At 55.4% G+C, this 16652-nt stretch overlaps 1 protein-coding gene across 3 annotated transcripts in view; it reads right to left on the reverse strand.

Moving 5' to 3' along the window:
* Grin2d (glutamate ionotropic receptor NMDA type subunit 2D) overlaps window positions 1-15433 on the reverse strand; it is a 40108-nt gene extending 24675 nt beyond the window's left edge. Inside the window, exons 1-8 of one of the 3 annotated variants that reach the window (XM_075952691.1) lie at window positions 15142-15433; window positions 14062-14347; window positions 10538-11019; window positions 6571-7190; window positions 2668-2782; window positions 2169-2380; window positions 1782-1950; window positions 1105-1330 (exon numbers count right to left, since the gene is read on the reverse strand). In XM_075952691.1, coding sequence (XP_075808806.1) covers window positions 1105-1330; window positions 1782-1950; window positions 2169-2380; window positions 2668-2782; window positions 6571-7190; window positions 10538-10993 — 1798 coding nt within the window. In that variant the 5' untranslated portion in view covers window positions 10994-11019; window positions 14062-14347; window positions 15142-15433. Of the gene's footprint in view, window positions 1-1104; window positions 1331-1781; window positions 1951-2168; window positions 2381-2667; window positions 2783-6570; window positions 7191-10537; window positions 11020-14061; window positions 14658-15141 lie in introns of those variants that run through there. The other 2 variants (XM_075952692.1, XM_075952690.1) reach the window with 2 other exon arrangements.
* Window positions 15434-16652: the final 1219 nt, after the last annotated feature.

Below are 16652 nucleotides of genomic sequence, written 5' to 3' on the forward strand. Positions count from 1 at the left end.
AAACAAACAAAATCCCTCCTCATTTTTGAGCCTGGGTATACCTAGCCTTGGAAGGCCATCTTTAAAAAGAAAGAAAGAAAGAAAGAAAGAAAGAAAGAAAGAAAGAAAGAAGAAATAAATAAATAAATCCTTGAGTTCAGGAGACAGAGATTTAAAAGAGTGGTTGCATGTTCAAGGTCAACCTAAGCTACATAGTAAGTCCATATCTCAAAAAACAGAAACAAAAATCTCCCTGGTGGTGGTTTTGTGCATGCCTTTAATCCCAGCATTTGGGAGGTGGAAATGAGTAAATATATGTGAGTTTGAGGCCAGCATGGTCTACAGAGCAAGTTCTAGGACAGTCAGAGCTACACAGAGAAACCCTGTCTCGAAAAAAAACTACTGGGCTGGAGAGATGACTTACTGGTTAAGAGCACTGGCTGTTTTTCCAGAGGACCCGGGTTCAATTCCCAGCACCCACATGGCAGCTCACACCTGTCTGTAACCCCAGCTCCAGGGGATGTGGCACCCTAACACAGTCATACATGCAGCTCACACCTGTCTGTAACTCCAGCTCCAGGGATGTGGCACCCACACACAGGCATACATGCAGGGAAAACACCAGTGCACATAAAACAAAAATAAATCTTGAAGTAAAATGAAACAAAACCAAAAATCCGGTTGGGTGTGGTGGGGCACACCTTTAATCCCAGTACTCAGAAAGCAGAGGCAGGTGGATCTCTCTGAGTTCTGAGTTCTTGTAAAGCCAGAACTAGATAGAGAGACCCTATCTGGAAAAGCAAAACAAAACAAAAAACCCAAACCAAACCAAAGTAAACAAAAGAGTCAAACAACTACTGAGTGCAAATCCAGGATCAGAGCTGTGGCAGGCACTGCAACCGAGGGCTCCTGAGCTCACGCTGGCTGAGCTTCCCGCTGAAATCCCTGCCAGAGAAAGGATTTCTCCCAGTGTATGGATCAGGAGCCTGGAGCTTGGAAGTGAGGGTCCTTCATGGGAGTCAGACACCAGCGCAGGTAACCCTGGAACAGGACCCAGGGCCCACACTCTTTGAGGCAGTTGTCCTGGCCTTGGCTAAGTGTGAATCCCTGTCCTGGCTGGCTCACCGAGGAAGGCAGAGGGGGACACAGTGCCATTGCTGCGTGCCACCATGACGCTGATGCCTGTCTCTACAAAGGGGACGGAGAAGTCCACGATCTCGGACCGCTCCTCATTGATGGTAAGAGAGCCGATGGCCATGTCCGCACGCTGATAGAACACCTGGGGTGGATCGAGGAGTTGGCAAGGGAAGCAGCTCAGGGGACAGAGGCCAGCGCTGGGCAAAGCCTGACCCTGGGAGACAGTGATGGTGTGGGAGACAGGCTAGGAGGTCTGGCTGATGAGTGAGGAGGGGAACAGAGGGGCAGGGGAAGTAAGGGAGAGAGAGAGCAGAAGCAGGAGCAGGGCTCCTCTACCCACCCACATCCACTTCACTTGCTTAAGGCTAGGGATCCAGCCTCCCCATCTGCCCCCTTCTTGGAGTTCCACCCTCCAAAGGCCCTTCCCATGAATTCTGTCCTCCCACCCCCACTTCCCAGGAGCGCCACCCTTCGAGTCCTTTCTCCAAGCTCCCTTCTGACGCTCTCAGAACTTGCAGTTCTCTTGGCTGTACCTCTGAAGATGCCCTCAGCCCTCAGCCCACCTCAGGCTGCACCCTTAGCAAGCCCAGCAGTCTCCCTTGGCCACGCCCCCGCTCCCTAGAATCCTCAGGTTCCTCGCCCACAGGTTCTGCCCCGCCTCTTACCTCACCAATCATGCCGTTCCAGACTCCATCGATCTTCTTGCCATGCTTGCCATTGGTGACCAGGTAGAGGTCATAGCTGAAGCCAATGGTGTGCGCCAGCCTCTTCAGAATGTCAATGCAGAAGCCCTTGCAGCACCGCTTCTCCGGGCGGGGAGCGTCAGGCGGAGGACTGCGGGGAGCGAGCAAGCTTGGAGAGGTTGGGGACCACTGTTAGGCGCTCCCATGAGGTGAGGGACAAGCAGCAGCTAAAACTATGGCTCCTGCTTTCTTGGGAGACTGAAGCATCCCCCAGGTCACCCAGCCGGAGGTCCGAGGAGCTGGGGCCTGACCACACGCTGTACCTCTGGGGGAAGAGGAAGCTGAACCAGCTGGATCTGGGGCTGTCACCTGTGGGTACGGTTGAGCTGGGTCCGGCAGGGGACTGAGTCTCTAATGCAAGTGCCACTGATGGGGTCCGCTGGCTCCACAATGACAAAGGGTCTCTCCTCCAGTGTGGCCACGGTGAGGTGCTGTGTGTCATCCACTGGCTGCAGGAAGCGGCCATAGCGGGACCATAACGGGTACTTGAGGCGGAGGGTCTGTTGTTCCCAGCTGCCCACCTTGGGGGAAAAAAACAAAAACAAAGAAACAAGTCATGCTTCCTGGGGGCATTCCAGGGTGTCCTGGCTTTTCTGGACTGTGGGTCCCATCTTCCTCCAGAACCCAGATTCCTTGCTCCTTCCTCCTTCAGACCAGAACCTGGGCCTTCAATTATGACTTTCGATAGGACCTCGGAGTCTAGACCTGTCTCTCCTCCCTCAGATCTGGGGTCCAGTCCCCAGCCTCCTTCCTCAGATCCAGGGATCCAGGTGCCCTCCCACGGGTGCCTGGAGTCTGGGCCACTCACCACTTCCCATGTCCTGTCCCTGGTGAGGGAGATGACCACCAGTGAAGGGTTCACCAGAAAGCCGTCTTCATTGAAGGAGTAGTCTCGGTTATCCCAGGTGATGTTCATGAAGTACCTGCCCAGGAGAAAGGGAGGTCCAGTGGGTGCCAAGGGCTGAGCCTCTTCTCTCACCAGCCCTAGCTGCCAGGCCCCAGGACCAGGTCCCACACTCTCAGCTTGGTGCTGACACCTTCAAGTCCTTGCATGCCATGGTTTCACCTTTTCTGAAACTCCCTGTCTGATGGCTTCCCACCTGGAAACCCTAAACAGCACTAAATGCGGTGTCACTTGGAACACGGGGAGCGTTTACTGCCGCCAGGCCTTGGTGAGGGTTGTACTGCTCCTGTAGAACTTTCATCTTGACCAGCTCCACAATGCTGCACATACAGTTCAAGTGTCCTTCTCCTGGGAGGGAGCTCCTGGGAATCTCTGGGTTCCTGAACATCTTCCCTGTCCAGAGTACAGCAGCTCCCTGGGAATCTCTGGGTTCCTGAACATCTTCCCTGTCCAGAGTACAGCAGCTCCCTGGGAATCTCTGGGTTCCTGAGCATCTTTCCTGTCCAGAGTACAGCAGCTTCCTGGGAATCTCTGGGTTCCTGAACATCTTCCCTGTCCAGAGTACAGCAGTTCCCTGGGAATCTCTGGGTTCCTGAAGATCTTCCCTGTCCAGAGTACAGCAGCTCCCTGGGAATCTCTGGGTTCCTGAACATCTTCCCTGTCCAGAGTACAGCAGCTCCCTGGGAATCTCTGGGTTCCTGAGCATCTTCCCTGTCCAGAGTACAGCAGCTCCCTGGGAATCTCTGGGTTCCTGAGCATCTTCCCTGTCCAGAGTACAGCAGCTCTCCCACCGTCTCTCATCCGTTGCTCCCACTGTCCTCCAGCTAGGCTACCGTTTGCAAGTCCCCTCCTTCCTCACCCACCTCTTTCCACCCCCTATAGTCCTGGACCCTCTCCTGGGGCTCCAGCCTGGCTTTCCAGTCTGTATCCCACCCAGAGAAGTTGATTCTATGCCAGTCCCCACCCCCAGGACCTGTCTTAAGCCTTACAACTGTGCACACAAGGCAAAGCTTTGGTCCCACCCACCTTCCTGACCTCATCACCCCTCATCTGTTCTGTGCTATGGCGGCTGTGTTTGCTTGTTTTTTCCCCCTTGGGTCTTTCTATGTGTTTTGATCATGCTTGGAATGAATGTTCTCCATATCTGGTGAAGCTGCTGAACACCCTTCGACTGAAGCAGGCTTGAAGGCCCTGCCCGTCTCCTTTGGGCCATTCTATCCTGGCCACACAGCTGGCTGAAGCCCGGCTGCCCTTGCGGACTTGCTCTTCCCTGTTTCCTCCATCTATGTACAGCGATTTTAAAGAAACATATGTGTATGTGTGTGTGCCTGAGTGCACTTATTGCTCCATGCGTGTACAGGGGCCCATGGAGGCCAGAAGAAAGCACTGCATCCCCAGGAACTCTGTGTGTGTGTGTGTGTGTGTGTGTGTGTGTTTGTGAGCTACCCAATATCGGTGCTGGGAACCCAACCTGGGACCTCTGCAAGAGCAGCAAGTTCTCTTAACTGCTAAGCTATCTCTCCAGCTCCTCCTCCATCGTATCAGTTTAACCTCGAAGCTTTACCTGCCTGATATGTTCTAACCCCCTAGACCTTTTATCTCATCTCAGAGGCTGCCACCTGAGGGCAGCTCTCTCCTTGCCTGTTCTCTACTTGGCGCCCTTCCCTCACTCGCTCTCCTCAGACTGTCGCTCTGTGAAAGCAGGGGATTGTTTCAGCAGTTCTGTGAGCCAGGGTCTGTCTGTCTGTCTGTCCATCTCTCTATATGCTGCTCATACATATGTAGATGTAGATGTCCATATCTTTGGCTGGCCTGGACCTCACTACCAAGACCACGCCAGTCCTGAGCTCAGGGCTCTGCTGAGTGCTGGGATTAAAGGAGTAAACCACCACACCCAACTTTGGTTCTTTTGTGCCAAAGCGGTGCTTATCACATAGACTCTCGGAAGGGGTTTCCCAGTGGATGGGTGTTTGGCTGGTCGTTCATCCCTAGGTCTCAGTCTACAATTCTTTCTTCCAGGAAGCCTCCCTGCCACTGTAACGTACCCCACAGCTGCGTGGCCTGTAAACTGATTGTCACTAACCACTTTTCTCTTGGGTGTCTCGCTGGTCTACAGCGAGCCCTGTAGGTTCTAAAGTTATGAGGAAGGAGAAACTATGGATTAAGATCTGAACAGAGGCTGGGAAAGGTAAGCCTGTGTGTGTGTGTGTGTGTGTGTGTGTGTGTGTGTGTGTGTGCGCGCGCGCGCGCGCAGAATCAGAAAGACAAAGTCAGGAGATGAAAGAGAGGCTGGCCCGGACTTGGCCTCAATTCCTGAAGTCTGCTCGGTGCATGTTTATCTTTCCAATGAACCCGCTTTCTCCTGGGGAAATTTAAACGAGACTGCTTTTTGCAACCAAAAATGTCCTGGTTGGGCAGGATTCCTCCCCCACGTTCCCTAAGGCTGCTGCTGTCTCCATTACCGCCAGCCTCACACTGTGTGGCCATTATTCCCATCCCTGTATGTCAGCTCTTTAGGCCTTGCAGTCTTTGAAGAAGTCTGTGGTCTTATTCATCCCTGTGTTCCCAGGGCCCAGCATGAGCCCTGGTTCCTAGCAGGTGCTTGGTGTTTACGATCACAGGATCCTTCTCTTACCCTCTTGTTCTGGGGTCCTGATTCCCAACCCAGCTGGCCATTCTCCTCCCTTGGGTCCTCTTCTGCACCCACCACCCCCTCCCAGACTCAATTGGGCTCCAGATTAATGGTCTTCCTTCTGTCGCACCCAGTTTTTTTCTAACATCATAGGGTGTAAGCTGGACCCACGGCCACAGTATTGGTGGACACACCCAGCACTTTGCAGCCACATGCAGGGGTGCTATTAAAATATCTAACTGTCAGCACCAGCCCATCAGAATGGGAGTCTAGTCAATCAGCAGGGATGTTTATGTAGAATGGCTATGCCTTGAACAATCAGTATGTCAGTGTTTTCGGAAATAAGATGTGAGACCTATGCCCTCTCCATCACTCCAAGTTGCTGGCTCTTTGCTATATCCTTCCTCCTTCTCTAGACTAGGCTCATTCTGCCATGCCTACAACCCAACTTGTACTGTGCAAAGAGTAGAAAAACAGAATTACCACATGGAGCCTGTCTCCTGACAACAGGACTGCCGGGTACTCATCTCTCGGATGTTACAAGACAGAGAAAAATGTCTGCCTTGCACAGGTAACTAGACCATTGGGTCTTTTTGTCACTGAGACTCAGCTCATTGTGTGTGTGTGTGGGGGGGGGTGTTATCCAGTTTAAGTTGCTATCAATTGTCACTGTTTTTACTTACGAAACAAACAAGCCCAGTGCCAATTCAAACATGATAACTGGTCTATTATAAGACACATTTTTGACAAAGACATTAAAATATAAAAGAAAATGGATATTTCTGTTTTAGATATTTTAGGCTTGTTTCTTGCCCCCGTCTTCAGAGTGCTGGGACAGCAAGTCTGTACTGCCACACTGAACTAAAATCACACAGTTTTGTTTTGAGACAGTGCTTCATGCAGCCCAGGCTGAAGCGCAGACAAGGATGACGCGGAACCACTGCGTCTCCTGCCTCCACTCCTGAAGTGCCTGTGATTTCAGTCTTTTACCACCATGCCCAGCCTTAAAATCATGAAATAATGGAAACAAACCCTTTGTAAACCAGGTGCTTCCCAAATCACTCGGCTAACCCCCAGAAAGATCACTCAAATTTCCGCAGAAAAGCAAGTGAGAGCCGGGATGAACTCCAACCCAGGCCACTCATTACTGGGTGCTCCAAACAATCCCCAATCACCTGTGTAGACTCTCCCCACGGTGGGTGCGATTCTGGGCGCGGCAGTCATGACCCAGTTCAGGCAGGAAGCCATAGTCTCGCAGCAGGGCTTGGGCACCTCTGGCCACCACCGCCACACCAGCAGCCACTCGACGTGCCAAGTCGTCACGCCAGCCAGCAGAGCGCACTGCAAATAGCCCCGCAGGCAGTGGGGCACCTCCTGGCAGAAGAAGGGGTTCCCCAGGGAGCCCGGAGCCCCCGCCTCCGGCCAGCTGAGGTCCCACCATGAACCAGACGTAGCCAGGCCCAGTGAGGCCAGCCTCTTCTGCTGCCCTGAAAACAGGCTCTGCCTCCTCGCGGGCGCAGAAGAGCAGGCGGATCTGCGCGCTGACACTCCGGAGCTGTGCGCCCAGGACGGCTTCACCAGCCCCGGGATCCAGTGTCAGCGCTCCTCGATGCTCCCAGCCCACCATGCTGCCATCAGTCAGCACCTCGATGTATGACAAGAAGGCCCGATGGCCTGGGGCACGCGTGGTCACTGCCACAAAGGATGTCCAGTCGTACTCCTCCAGCACCTCAAAAATGACCTGCAGCTGCTGCTCTGTAGAGGAGCCGAGCTGCAGGAAGGTGGAGCCCTTCTCCTGCGGGGACAGGGAGGACCAGTGAGCAGACCACAGTTGCCTGAGCCAGTGGCACCACAGCTTCCGCCATGGCTGCTTACCAGGCCTGGCTCCTTTTCCTTCTGTAGCACTGGCTTCATCAGTTTAACCACATAACTGAGTTCTTCCAGACCCACCTTAAAAAAATCTCACCCTGAACCTTACTCTCCTGTCTGAGGGCAGCTGTAGAGACTCGGAGGAAAACTCTGAAGGCCTAGGGTCTCTAGTCACAGGAGGGATGGATACCTCCATTCAGGATGCCCCATTTGGAGTTTGTATGAGTGAAAAACAACCTACTGGGGTGAGCTGCTGAGGTTTGTGGGTTTATCTGTGGCAGTATGTGATATTACTACCATTAATTCACCCCAAATCTTCCCAGTATCCCCTGAGGCACTCTAGCCCAATTTGCAAAGAGCAGAACTACAATTCCCATCATGCAGTGAGGATGCTGAAGTCTATTCCTTTCAAGTGGAATAGACTGACCCTTTCATTTCCCTCCTGCCCTCTTGGCCCCCATTTCTGTCTCCCTTTTTGGCCTCTGTTCCTGAATCAGAACCCTAAACAATGTAAGGGGTCTTTCTGGTGCTCCTTTCCTTTTCTGTCCACGCTCCCTAGCAAGGCCATTAACACCATGGCTTTAAATATTGTCTCTAGCACTATCCAGTGTTGTAGCCACTCGCAACGTGTAGCTATTCAACTTCAACTGAAAAAACAACTGTAGTTCCTCAGCTGCACCAGGCTAGTGCTCGCCAGCCACCTGTGGCTCTGCAGCTGCTGCTGGATGGAGCCGTCACAGTCCGGCTTCCTAGCTGCAGGGAGCTCAGCCGCGTGCCCAGGGCCCCATCTTTGGTCACAGCCATTCCTGTGAGCTCCAGACAAACCTATCCCACTTTCTAGTCACCTTCTGCAAACCAGGGTTTCCACACGTGTCTCGGGAACCTGCCTGTCAAAAGCAGGTGTCTTGACTCTTTACAACACCCCCAATCCCAGAACCCCCTCTCCCTCCCTCTAGGATCTCACATAGCATCACATCTAGAACAGAGCCGACTCTGAACTCCCGCTCTTCGGTCCCCTCCTCCTCAGCACCACCGCACCACGGTGCTCTTGCCCAGACATCTGCAGCCCTGTCCCCTCCTCTCCTCGGTACCACCGCACCACGGTGCTCTTGCCCAGACATCTGCAGCCCTGTCCCCTCCTCTCCTCGGTACCACCGCACCACGGTGCTCTTGCCCAGACATCTGCAGCCCTCTGACACCCTGCTGCGTCCATTCTCATGTCTTCTAGTTTGTTCTCCAAGCAGAACCAAAGTGATCATTTCGGAATATTAATTGGAACACATCACTTCTCAATTGAAAACCTTCCAAGAATTCTACTTTAGAATCAAAACCAAATAAAGTACCCGCTGTGGCCCAAGCACAAGGTCTGTCTGAGCTCATCTTCTGCCTTCCCAGCTCTTCGCTGGCTCCAGCCACTCTGCCTAGGTCTTTCTCACACACACAATGCTTCTTCCAAGCTTCGCCCTTAGCAGTTGTCCCTCCTGGGGACACATTCCCCGGTTCTTCCATGCCTAGCGAGCTCTCATCATCCTTCAGGGCCAGCACAGACACCACCTCCTCAGGAGGCCTCTCTTGATTACCATCCATTGGAGCCTTAGCCTCAGTCATTAACGGTTCCCCCAGGGCAGATTTCACTATTGGTGGCTTCGTTTGTTTTCTTCATTAGAGTGCAAATTCCATATGGCCCAACCTCCCTCAACTCAGCTTTATAATCCCAAACCTAAGCAGGCCTCAGGCCTCACAAGCCTTCTTGCAATTGCGGGCAAACAGCCATCAGATTTCTCCTTTGGCATATGCCACTGGCCTGATGCTGGGTACAAGAAAGCTGTCCTGAGAAGAGGAGGCTTCCCAGCGTGCAGTGGAGACCCACAGAGCCCCTCATCCCTCAGCAGGGCCTAGGTGCTGGCAAGCATTGTAGCTTGAGTAGTGAGGGCGACACCTTCTCCCACCCACGGACAGTGAGGGAACGCAAGAGTGGATAACTGTGTTCAGTGGGTCACACTCAGCAACGGAGGCACAAGGGACCATGTGTGTCAGTGTTCCATGGAGGGCAACAGCCAGGCCTACAAATCAAGCCAAGAACAAGGATGTTGGACAGAGGCCTTTCCCACAATGTTTTGGACAGACCTTTGAGTCCTGGGATGCCACAGTGACCGGGTACCTGCCACTGGCCTTTCTAGCAGGGAACTGGCTCATTTAGGCCCCACCCACTCAGGTGGCTCCGTCCTCCAGCCAATCCCACTTCTCTGTTTCACTTGCTCACCTCCAGTACCTCCCTTCTTAGGCTTCATCTTTCTCAGTCTGCAAACTAGGCTAGTCCAAGTCTCTTCTTTGGTACCAAAAGCCCAGTACAACCCACTGTCCCCAGGCGTCTCCCCACTTCACTTCAGGTGTCTGTGTCTGGCTTCCCACTGCCTGGGCTGGCTCGTTCCTTCCTGCGTCCAGTTCAGGATCCTCATTTCCACACTTTTACAGTTTGACATGCTCCTTCTCAAAGCCCACTCCAAAGGCCTACTTCCTTTCTTGGCAAACTCCTTTCATTACACTGCTTGGACGGGGTCTAGCCTCAGCCCTCTCCACTGGATCCCTCTCTCCTTCCTTGAGCTGGTCTGCTCTTCATCACCCCACTTCTCAGAATGAATGGCTCCGCTCTCGTTTCTAGGTGCCACGCTTCGGCTCAGCCATCCGCCATGTTCTCTTCAGGACCCGATTCTCTTTCCCTAGGGTCCCGGTCCCTGCCTTCCTGGACACCACTTCCTCACCAGACTCTACCTCTTTCTGAACCTCATTCCTTTCCAACCGACTCTTTCTCTTATTGGTCCAAGGCCCATAACAGTCTCTGCCCCTGTCGCCCCTTACTAAAATCTATCTATACTTCTACCGTTGGTTCTTTCCCAGTTTTCACTTGTAACCCACCTCCTCCCTGTTTATCTGACCCTTGTAAGTGATCTCTGGAAGGTGCCGTGAACACTATAAAACACACCCCTCCAAGATTGCCTAGACTTGACTCTTACCACCAACGTGGAAACTGACCAAAGGACGACCCCGCCCCCAGTGGCTGTCCCCACCCTTATAAGCCCCCCAAACCTGGATGAAATCGGCTCTCAAGCTATCATAGGTCCCGCCTTTCAAAGCCTGCCTCTCACAGTCTTGCCCTTCAGCTTCCCCTAGGCACTGCGACTCGACGAACGTCCCCACCCCAACTCAATCGAGACTATGCCCGGCCCCGCCCCCAGCCGCAAGGCCCCGCCCCGCCCCCGCGGTCTCGCGCACCTTGGGCGTGAGCACGAGCGCGGCGCCGCCGTGCACGGCCACGATGGGCAGCGAAGTCTGCGCCGACAGGAAGTCGAGAATGGGCGCGACGGCGGGCGCGCGCGAGTCGTCCTCGAACACCACGCCGTGCACGCGCAGCCCCGACAGCAGGTCGCAGAGCTGCAGCACAAGGCTGCGAGGGTCCGAGCCGTTGAGCACCAGCGCCACTGGCCGCACGTCCAGGCCCGGGCTGCGAACTGCCGCCGCCACGGCCGGGCCCAGGCGCGCCGCCTCGGCCGCGTACGCGGGGCCGGAGAAGACCAGCGCCACGTTGAGCGGCCGCGCCCCGCCCGTGCCCCCGCCGGCCGCGCCCGGCCCCGGCGCCTCCTCCGGGAACGGGCTGGCGCACGCCAGCGCCAGCAGCAGCAGCATCTTAGCGGGGCCCCGAGGGCCGCGGGGGCCACCGGCGCCGCGCATCGCCTGCGGGCCCCGCCGGGCGGCCTCTGCGCGGACGGGAGGCGAGGGCAGAGCCCGAGGGGAGGCACAGGAGAGACGGGGCGAGAGGGGAAGGGTGGGTGATGGAGAAGAGAGAGGGGCAGACACGGAGAAAAACAGGGATGAGGGACAGAGATAAGGGGAGACCGAGACGGAGGGAGGAGACAGAGATAGAGAAACGGAGATGGGGAAGGTGACAGTGGGACCCAGATAGTGAGGGAAGACGCAGAGTCAGGGTGAGAGGAGAAAGTTAGGTGAGGGACGGAGAGGCAGAAGCATAGAGAGAAACAGATGAAGAGAGAGAGAAAGAGGCAGAAGAGAGATAGACACAGTCCAGAGACAAGAAGAGACAGCGGGAAAGGCAGTGGAGGGAGTGGAAGAGAAAGATGGAATCCAAGCAGAGGGAGGGGTGGGGGGTGAGATGGAGGAATGGAGTGTGGGAACCAGGAGACACAAAGGCGGGAGGGGGTGAGTAATGGGGTCAGGGAAGATGCAGAGGTAAGAAGAGGGGAGAAGGCAGGGATGGGATGGACAGTGATCATACAGATGGGAAAGAGACCCAGAGACGGGACAAAAACCACCAGCAGAACCAGAGTGAGGGCAAAGGAGAGGGGACAGTTAGATATGGTCAGGGAGGAATGGAAGGAGAGGGGACAGTTAGATATGGTCAGGGAGGAATGGAAGGAGAGGGGACAGTTAGATATGGTCAGGGAGGAATGGAAGGAGAGGCTCAAATGGACAAAGACCCAAGAGAAGGACCCAGTGAGAGGATGGTAGCCAGGCAAGGAGAGACGGAGAGATAGATGAGAAAGTTGGGGGTATAGAAGGCAGGAACCCACAGCCACCCAGAGTCAGGCAAACACCAACCTCAGGAAGAAGGAACGGAGATGGAGGAAGGCCGGCAGAGCAAATGAAATACAGAGAAGACAGAAATAGCGAGGCAAGGCAGAGACCCAGACCCCCACCCGGGAGATGCCCAGCACAGACATGAAAGCAAGGCAGTGCCAGGTGGCAGAGGGAAAGAGAATAAAGGGAAGAGAGTAAAGGGGGAAATGAGAGAGGAAAAGGGGGTCAGGTGTGCAGGGAGAGAAAGGGGGGAGAAATTAGTGGGGTATCCAAGGAGAGGAAATACCCACCACCCCAAGCCATTCTTAGCCCCCTCCTCCTGTCCCTGCCCCCTCATTTTCGTTCTTGATGAAACTTGAGTGACAAACCAGTCTTGGGGTTGGGGGCACAGCTGTGGAGCACTGCTGGGGGGGGCTCCCTGGCTTCCAGCCCAGAGCAATTTAGTAAATTAAAGGAAGTGTTGCCTCCAGTGCCCCCTGTTGAATACTAGTTGCCTGGGGTGGGTGGGCTAGGATCCCAGGCTCCTGGGTACTAGATCTATGGAGGCGGCCATGGGGGCCTGATCTCTGCTCCCAGAAAGCACTAAGGGCCTGCACTGGGGGTTTTCTGAACAGGTCAGGGTCCAGATACAGAAGGGTTCTCTCTTGGCTGTCAGTTTCCTGTCTTGTTGCCATGGTAGCACAGGCTTGTCCATTCTAGACAGCAAGGGTTGGGGCAGAGGCCCACACCCCCTACCCTGCCTGGAAACCTCATCCTCTAAATTGCCATCCCACCTTCTGGAGGGCCTGAGCCTCTGTCTCCCCAGGGAAGGGGGTGCCCCCTCCTGCAGGCCATGCCTCCTCCTGTCCCTCCTCTCCATTGCCTTTCCTTCCCTTAGCAGCTGGCTCAATCCGTGCTCAGAATAGCCCCCCCTTTCTCCCCAAAATAACGCACAGCTGTGGCCTGGCCCCTGCGGGGTTAATACTGGCTCTCCTCTCCCTTCCTGGTAGCTGCTCAGCCATCAGCCCCCTCCTTCGCTTTTCAGACCCTGGCCTCTGCAGTTTTGGGGTCTGAGGTTCTTGTCACTGTGAGGCCTAGGAGGGTAGTCTCAACCCCACCCCATCAGGAGGCATTGTCTCCCATAAAGGGAGGATTCCTGAGGGCAACCTTTCTTCCCAGCCATCTCACCCCAGTATCAGTCCCCAGAGCTCAGAACAGGGTTGGCAAAGTCCATCTCGCCCTCCACCTCATGAGTTTAGCCATCTACTTGGTCCCCACAGTGGCCTAAGCAGCGGTTTCCCCAGCCTGCTCTGTCAGGAGTCCTGGCCCTCCTTTCTCTCATGGTGCCCTCCCTAAATTCCCGACTGAAGACTGGGCCTGGCAGGCACCCCCTCTGCACCCAGCACAGTGGTCCACTCATTTCTTCCTCAGGACCCGGACATCCTGGCCGCCTCCCGCCCCAACAACTGGAAATCTTGGTTTCTGTCTTGTTCTCCTTTAAGGAGCCCCCCTTTTTTGCTCAGACCCCATCAGTCCCAACATCCTTGCTGCCCACTAGGTCTGGCCTCCCCAGTTGTTCCTTTCATATCTTGTCCAGAGCGTAAGGAGGAAGGAGGTCTCTGCCTCCATTGCCCCCATAAACCATTATGGGAATGGGGGAGGCTGTGGTCAGCAGCTTCCCCTCCTTGTGCTGCAGAGAGATTTCCTGTCCCCCACCTCATGCACAAACAAACCAATGTCTCCCACCCCAGTCCTGGAAGGGCATTCCAGAACCTTGAGGAAGGGGTGGCTGCTTGGGGCTGGGTGCCGGGCACTGGACGCCCTCAAGGTCCTTGGCGGGGGTATTAATAGCAGACTCATAGCTCTGAGGTGGGAGGGGAGAGCGAAAGGAGAGAGGGATAGCTAGCTATGGGGAGACTGATGCAGGGAAGGGGTGTAGAGATTGACAGAGGTGGGATTCAGTTCTGCACTGCCGGGGACAGGGTGAAGTGCAGGGGAATAGAGGCCTGGGGTGGTTTTGAGGTGTAGAAACCTAGGAAAGGGGCAGAGAGAGTGCGCGCGCGAGCAGATGGAAGATAGTCCCTGAGGGATAAGGGGGCAGAGACGTTTGGTTTTCTCACATTCAAACCCCTTCCCTCCTTGAGGTCCCCAGCCAACTTTCCCTGCCCTAGATCGGAGGGGGCCATATCCCCACCCCCACCCCTTCATCCCCTGCCCAGCCTTACCTTTTCATGACCCTGTTCTGTGGGGGGAGTTGCTGGGGGGCCAGGACCGGAACCGGTATCCAGAGACCCAAAGATTCCGTGGAGTGTTGGGGAACTGGTTGGGGGCCAGGCCGAGGGCGGCAGCGAGGTAGCAGCAGCAGCAGCAACAGCAGCAGCAGCAGCGCAGGCAGTGGCGGGGACCTTTTGCCTGTCCCGGCTATGTCCCTCCTCTTCTTGATCCTGCCCTGCCCTGTCCCCCAAGGTTGCGGCCACCAGACTAGGCAAGGATGAGGCTACACATGTTGCGCTGGAAGTTGGGCCCCGGACATTGCAGAGGCTGTCGGGGTGTCCTCTTGCGGCCTGACCCCATGGGGATCCCCTTCCGCCCACCTGGGGTGCCCCCCTCTGCCGGCTTTAGTCCGGGCTCCTCCTCTGGCTGGCATGTCCCATCACCTCTCCCTAGCTTATTAGCATCCCCTTTGTGCTCTCAGCACCGGCTCTCTTGTCTCTGTCTGTCTGTCTGGGTCACCTCTGAAGCCAGTGGCTCGTGTATGTTTGTATAAGGAGCGTGAGGCTGCCTATCAGAGGAACTGCTTGCCCGTTCCTTGCTTGGCCACCTCTAGACGCCCCCCCCCCACGTGCCCCCACTCTCAAGCACAGGCAGAAACACACATGCATACACACACACACACACACACACACAATCTCACTTCCCTGGGATTCCCCCTCAACACCCCCGGAGCTTGATGAGGGAGACACACACACACACACACACACACACACACACTCACGCTTGCGCAGGGCCCCAACAGAGGCGCGTTGTCACTGCTCTCTGGCTGTTTGGACAGACAGGAGGACACAGGCATCCAGGGACACACAGACACTCGGCTGGATGCAGGCAGAAGGCACAGAACCCAGGTGCACACCATCCATCCAGGTTTGGGGGCTCAGGGAACAGATTGGGGGGTCATGAGGTGCAGACAGGAGGCTCAGGGTCGGTCCAGACAGACAGACCCCTCCTCCCTCAGCTACCAGCCGCCGCAGCCCTTACAGACACACCCCCCCCACCAGCCAGCCTGACACCAAGACACACATCCTCACCTAGCAGATGGCTGTAGCACGAGAGACCCCTGGGGGCCAGGCGGACCCACCCAGGCTGACACCCCTCAACAGGGCGCTGGTGGCCGAGGAGGCTGCGGGCGCTGGCAGAAGGTGGTAGCGGCAGCGGCAGCGGCCAAGGCTTGCAGGAGCCAGAGCGTGAGGGAATCACACACTCGCTGTGTTCTCGCACACTCACTCAGGATGCGATTAACATTCAGTCCCCGTTCCTCCCTGCCAGGAGACCCACAGCCCCCCCTCCCTTGGCTTCCCTAGGGACCCCTCCTCCTGTTAGGACTGAAGGAGGGGGCCACTCCTTACCCTATTTCAAAGCCTCTGTTTTCCTCATGGGACATGGGACTGAGGGGCTGTGTTGAAATGGGAGGATGCAGAGGTGGGTGGACAAGGACATTGCCTGGAACAGACAGTTTGGGACCTAGACAGAGAGCTGGGGGTTCCTGAAATTGCCCCTTCCCTCTTCTGGACTTCAACATCCGCCATGCTAAGACTCATCCCGTGAGTTCAATGGCCCCAGAGGCAAGATGCAAGCAAGCTGTCATGGAGCCAGTAGTCTAGACTCCCAAGTCTCTTATCCCTTGAAATCAGATGTCCAAATGCTAGCTCACCTCCCTTAGACCCAGCAGACCGGAGCCTAGTCTCCCTGCCCCCCCCCCCGAACTGGGGTCGGATCCTAGTCCTCCCACCCCAGCCTACAACCCTATTCCTGTGGCGCTGGGTTCCCGGTTCCTTCCTCTCTCCGACCCCAGCACTCTTTCCTGTGACCCAGGCATTTAAATCCTAGCCATCCTCCCTCGGACCCAGGGGTCCAGACCCTCCCAGAATTTCAACCCTTGGCTCTCCTCTACCAAACTTGGGGGGTCCAATGCCTGGCCCTTTCTTTCAGAACTAGGATTCTAGATACCAGCCTTCCTTCCTTAGATGGCAGGTCTGGGCCCTCACCCTTCTCCTTCGCGCTAGGGTCCAGATTCTGAGCAAGTCCTTCACTGAGGGACCAGATGGTCTCTCACAGCCATGAGAGCTCAGTCCCGCTCTGCCACAGACACAGCCCTCCTCATAGCCCTACCTTTGAGCTTCCATCTTGCCTCTGGGAGGGCAGTCCTTAGGTTCTGTTATACTGGAAGGAGTGTGCTTCAGCACTCCTGGACCCCTGAGGATGGATGCTGGGGGTGTGGGGAGAGGGGGTGTGGACGCTGGGACCAAGGCCTGTAACTATCTTATCAGACTTCCTGCTTCTTGTGTCCTAATATCTGGGAGGACATGGGTGATGCGGACTGCTTCTGAATGAGCCAGGCCCTGACGTTTGAGTCTTGAAGGAGAACGGGATTGTGGCTGTAGGTTAGAATGTTGAGTAATACAGGGATTGCCAAGAAAGGGATTGTAGAGGCAGTAGGCTGGGTGTGGCAGGGGGGCCTGGCTCTTCTCACTGAATTGGACCTAGAGAACACCAAGAAAGCCAGAAATCTACCTTCTTAATCTCCAGGATTATTGTTGTT

This window comes from Microtus pennsylvanicus, chromosome 18 (assembly GCF_037038515.1).
Source record: "Microtus pennsylvanicus isolate mMicPen1 chromosome 18, mMicPen1.hap1, whole genome shotgun sequence".
Classification (NCBI taxonomy): Eukaryota; Metazoa; Chordata; class Mammalia; order Rodentia; family Cricetidae; genus Microtus; species Microtus pennsylvanicus.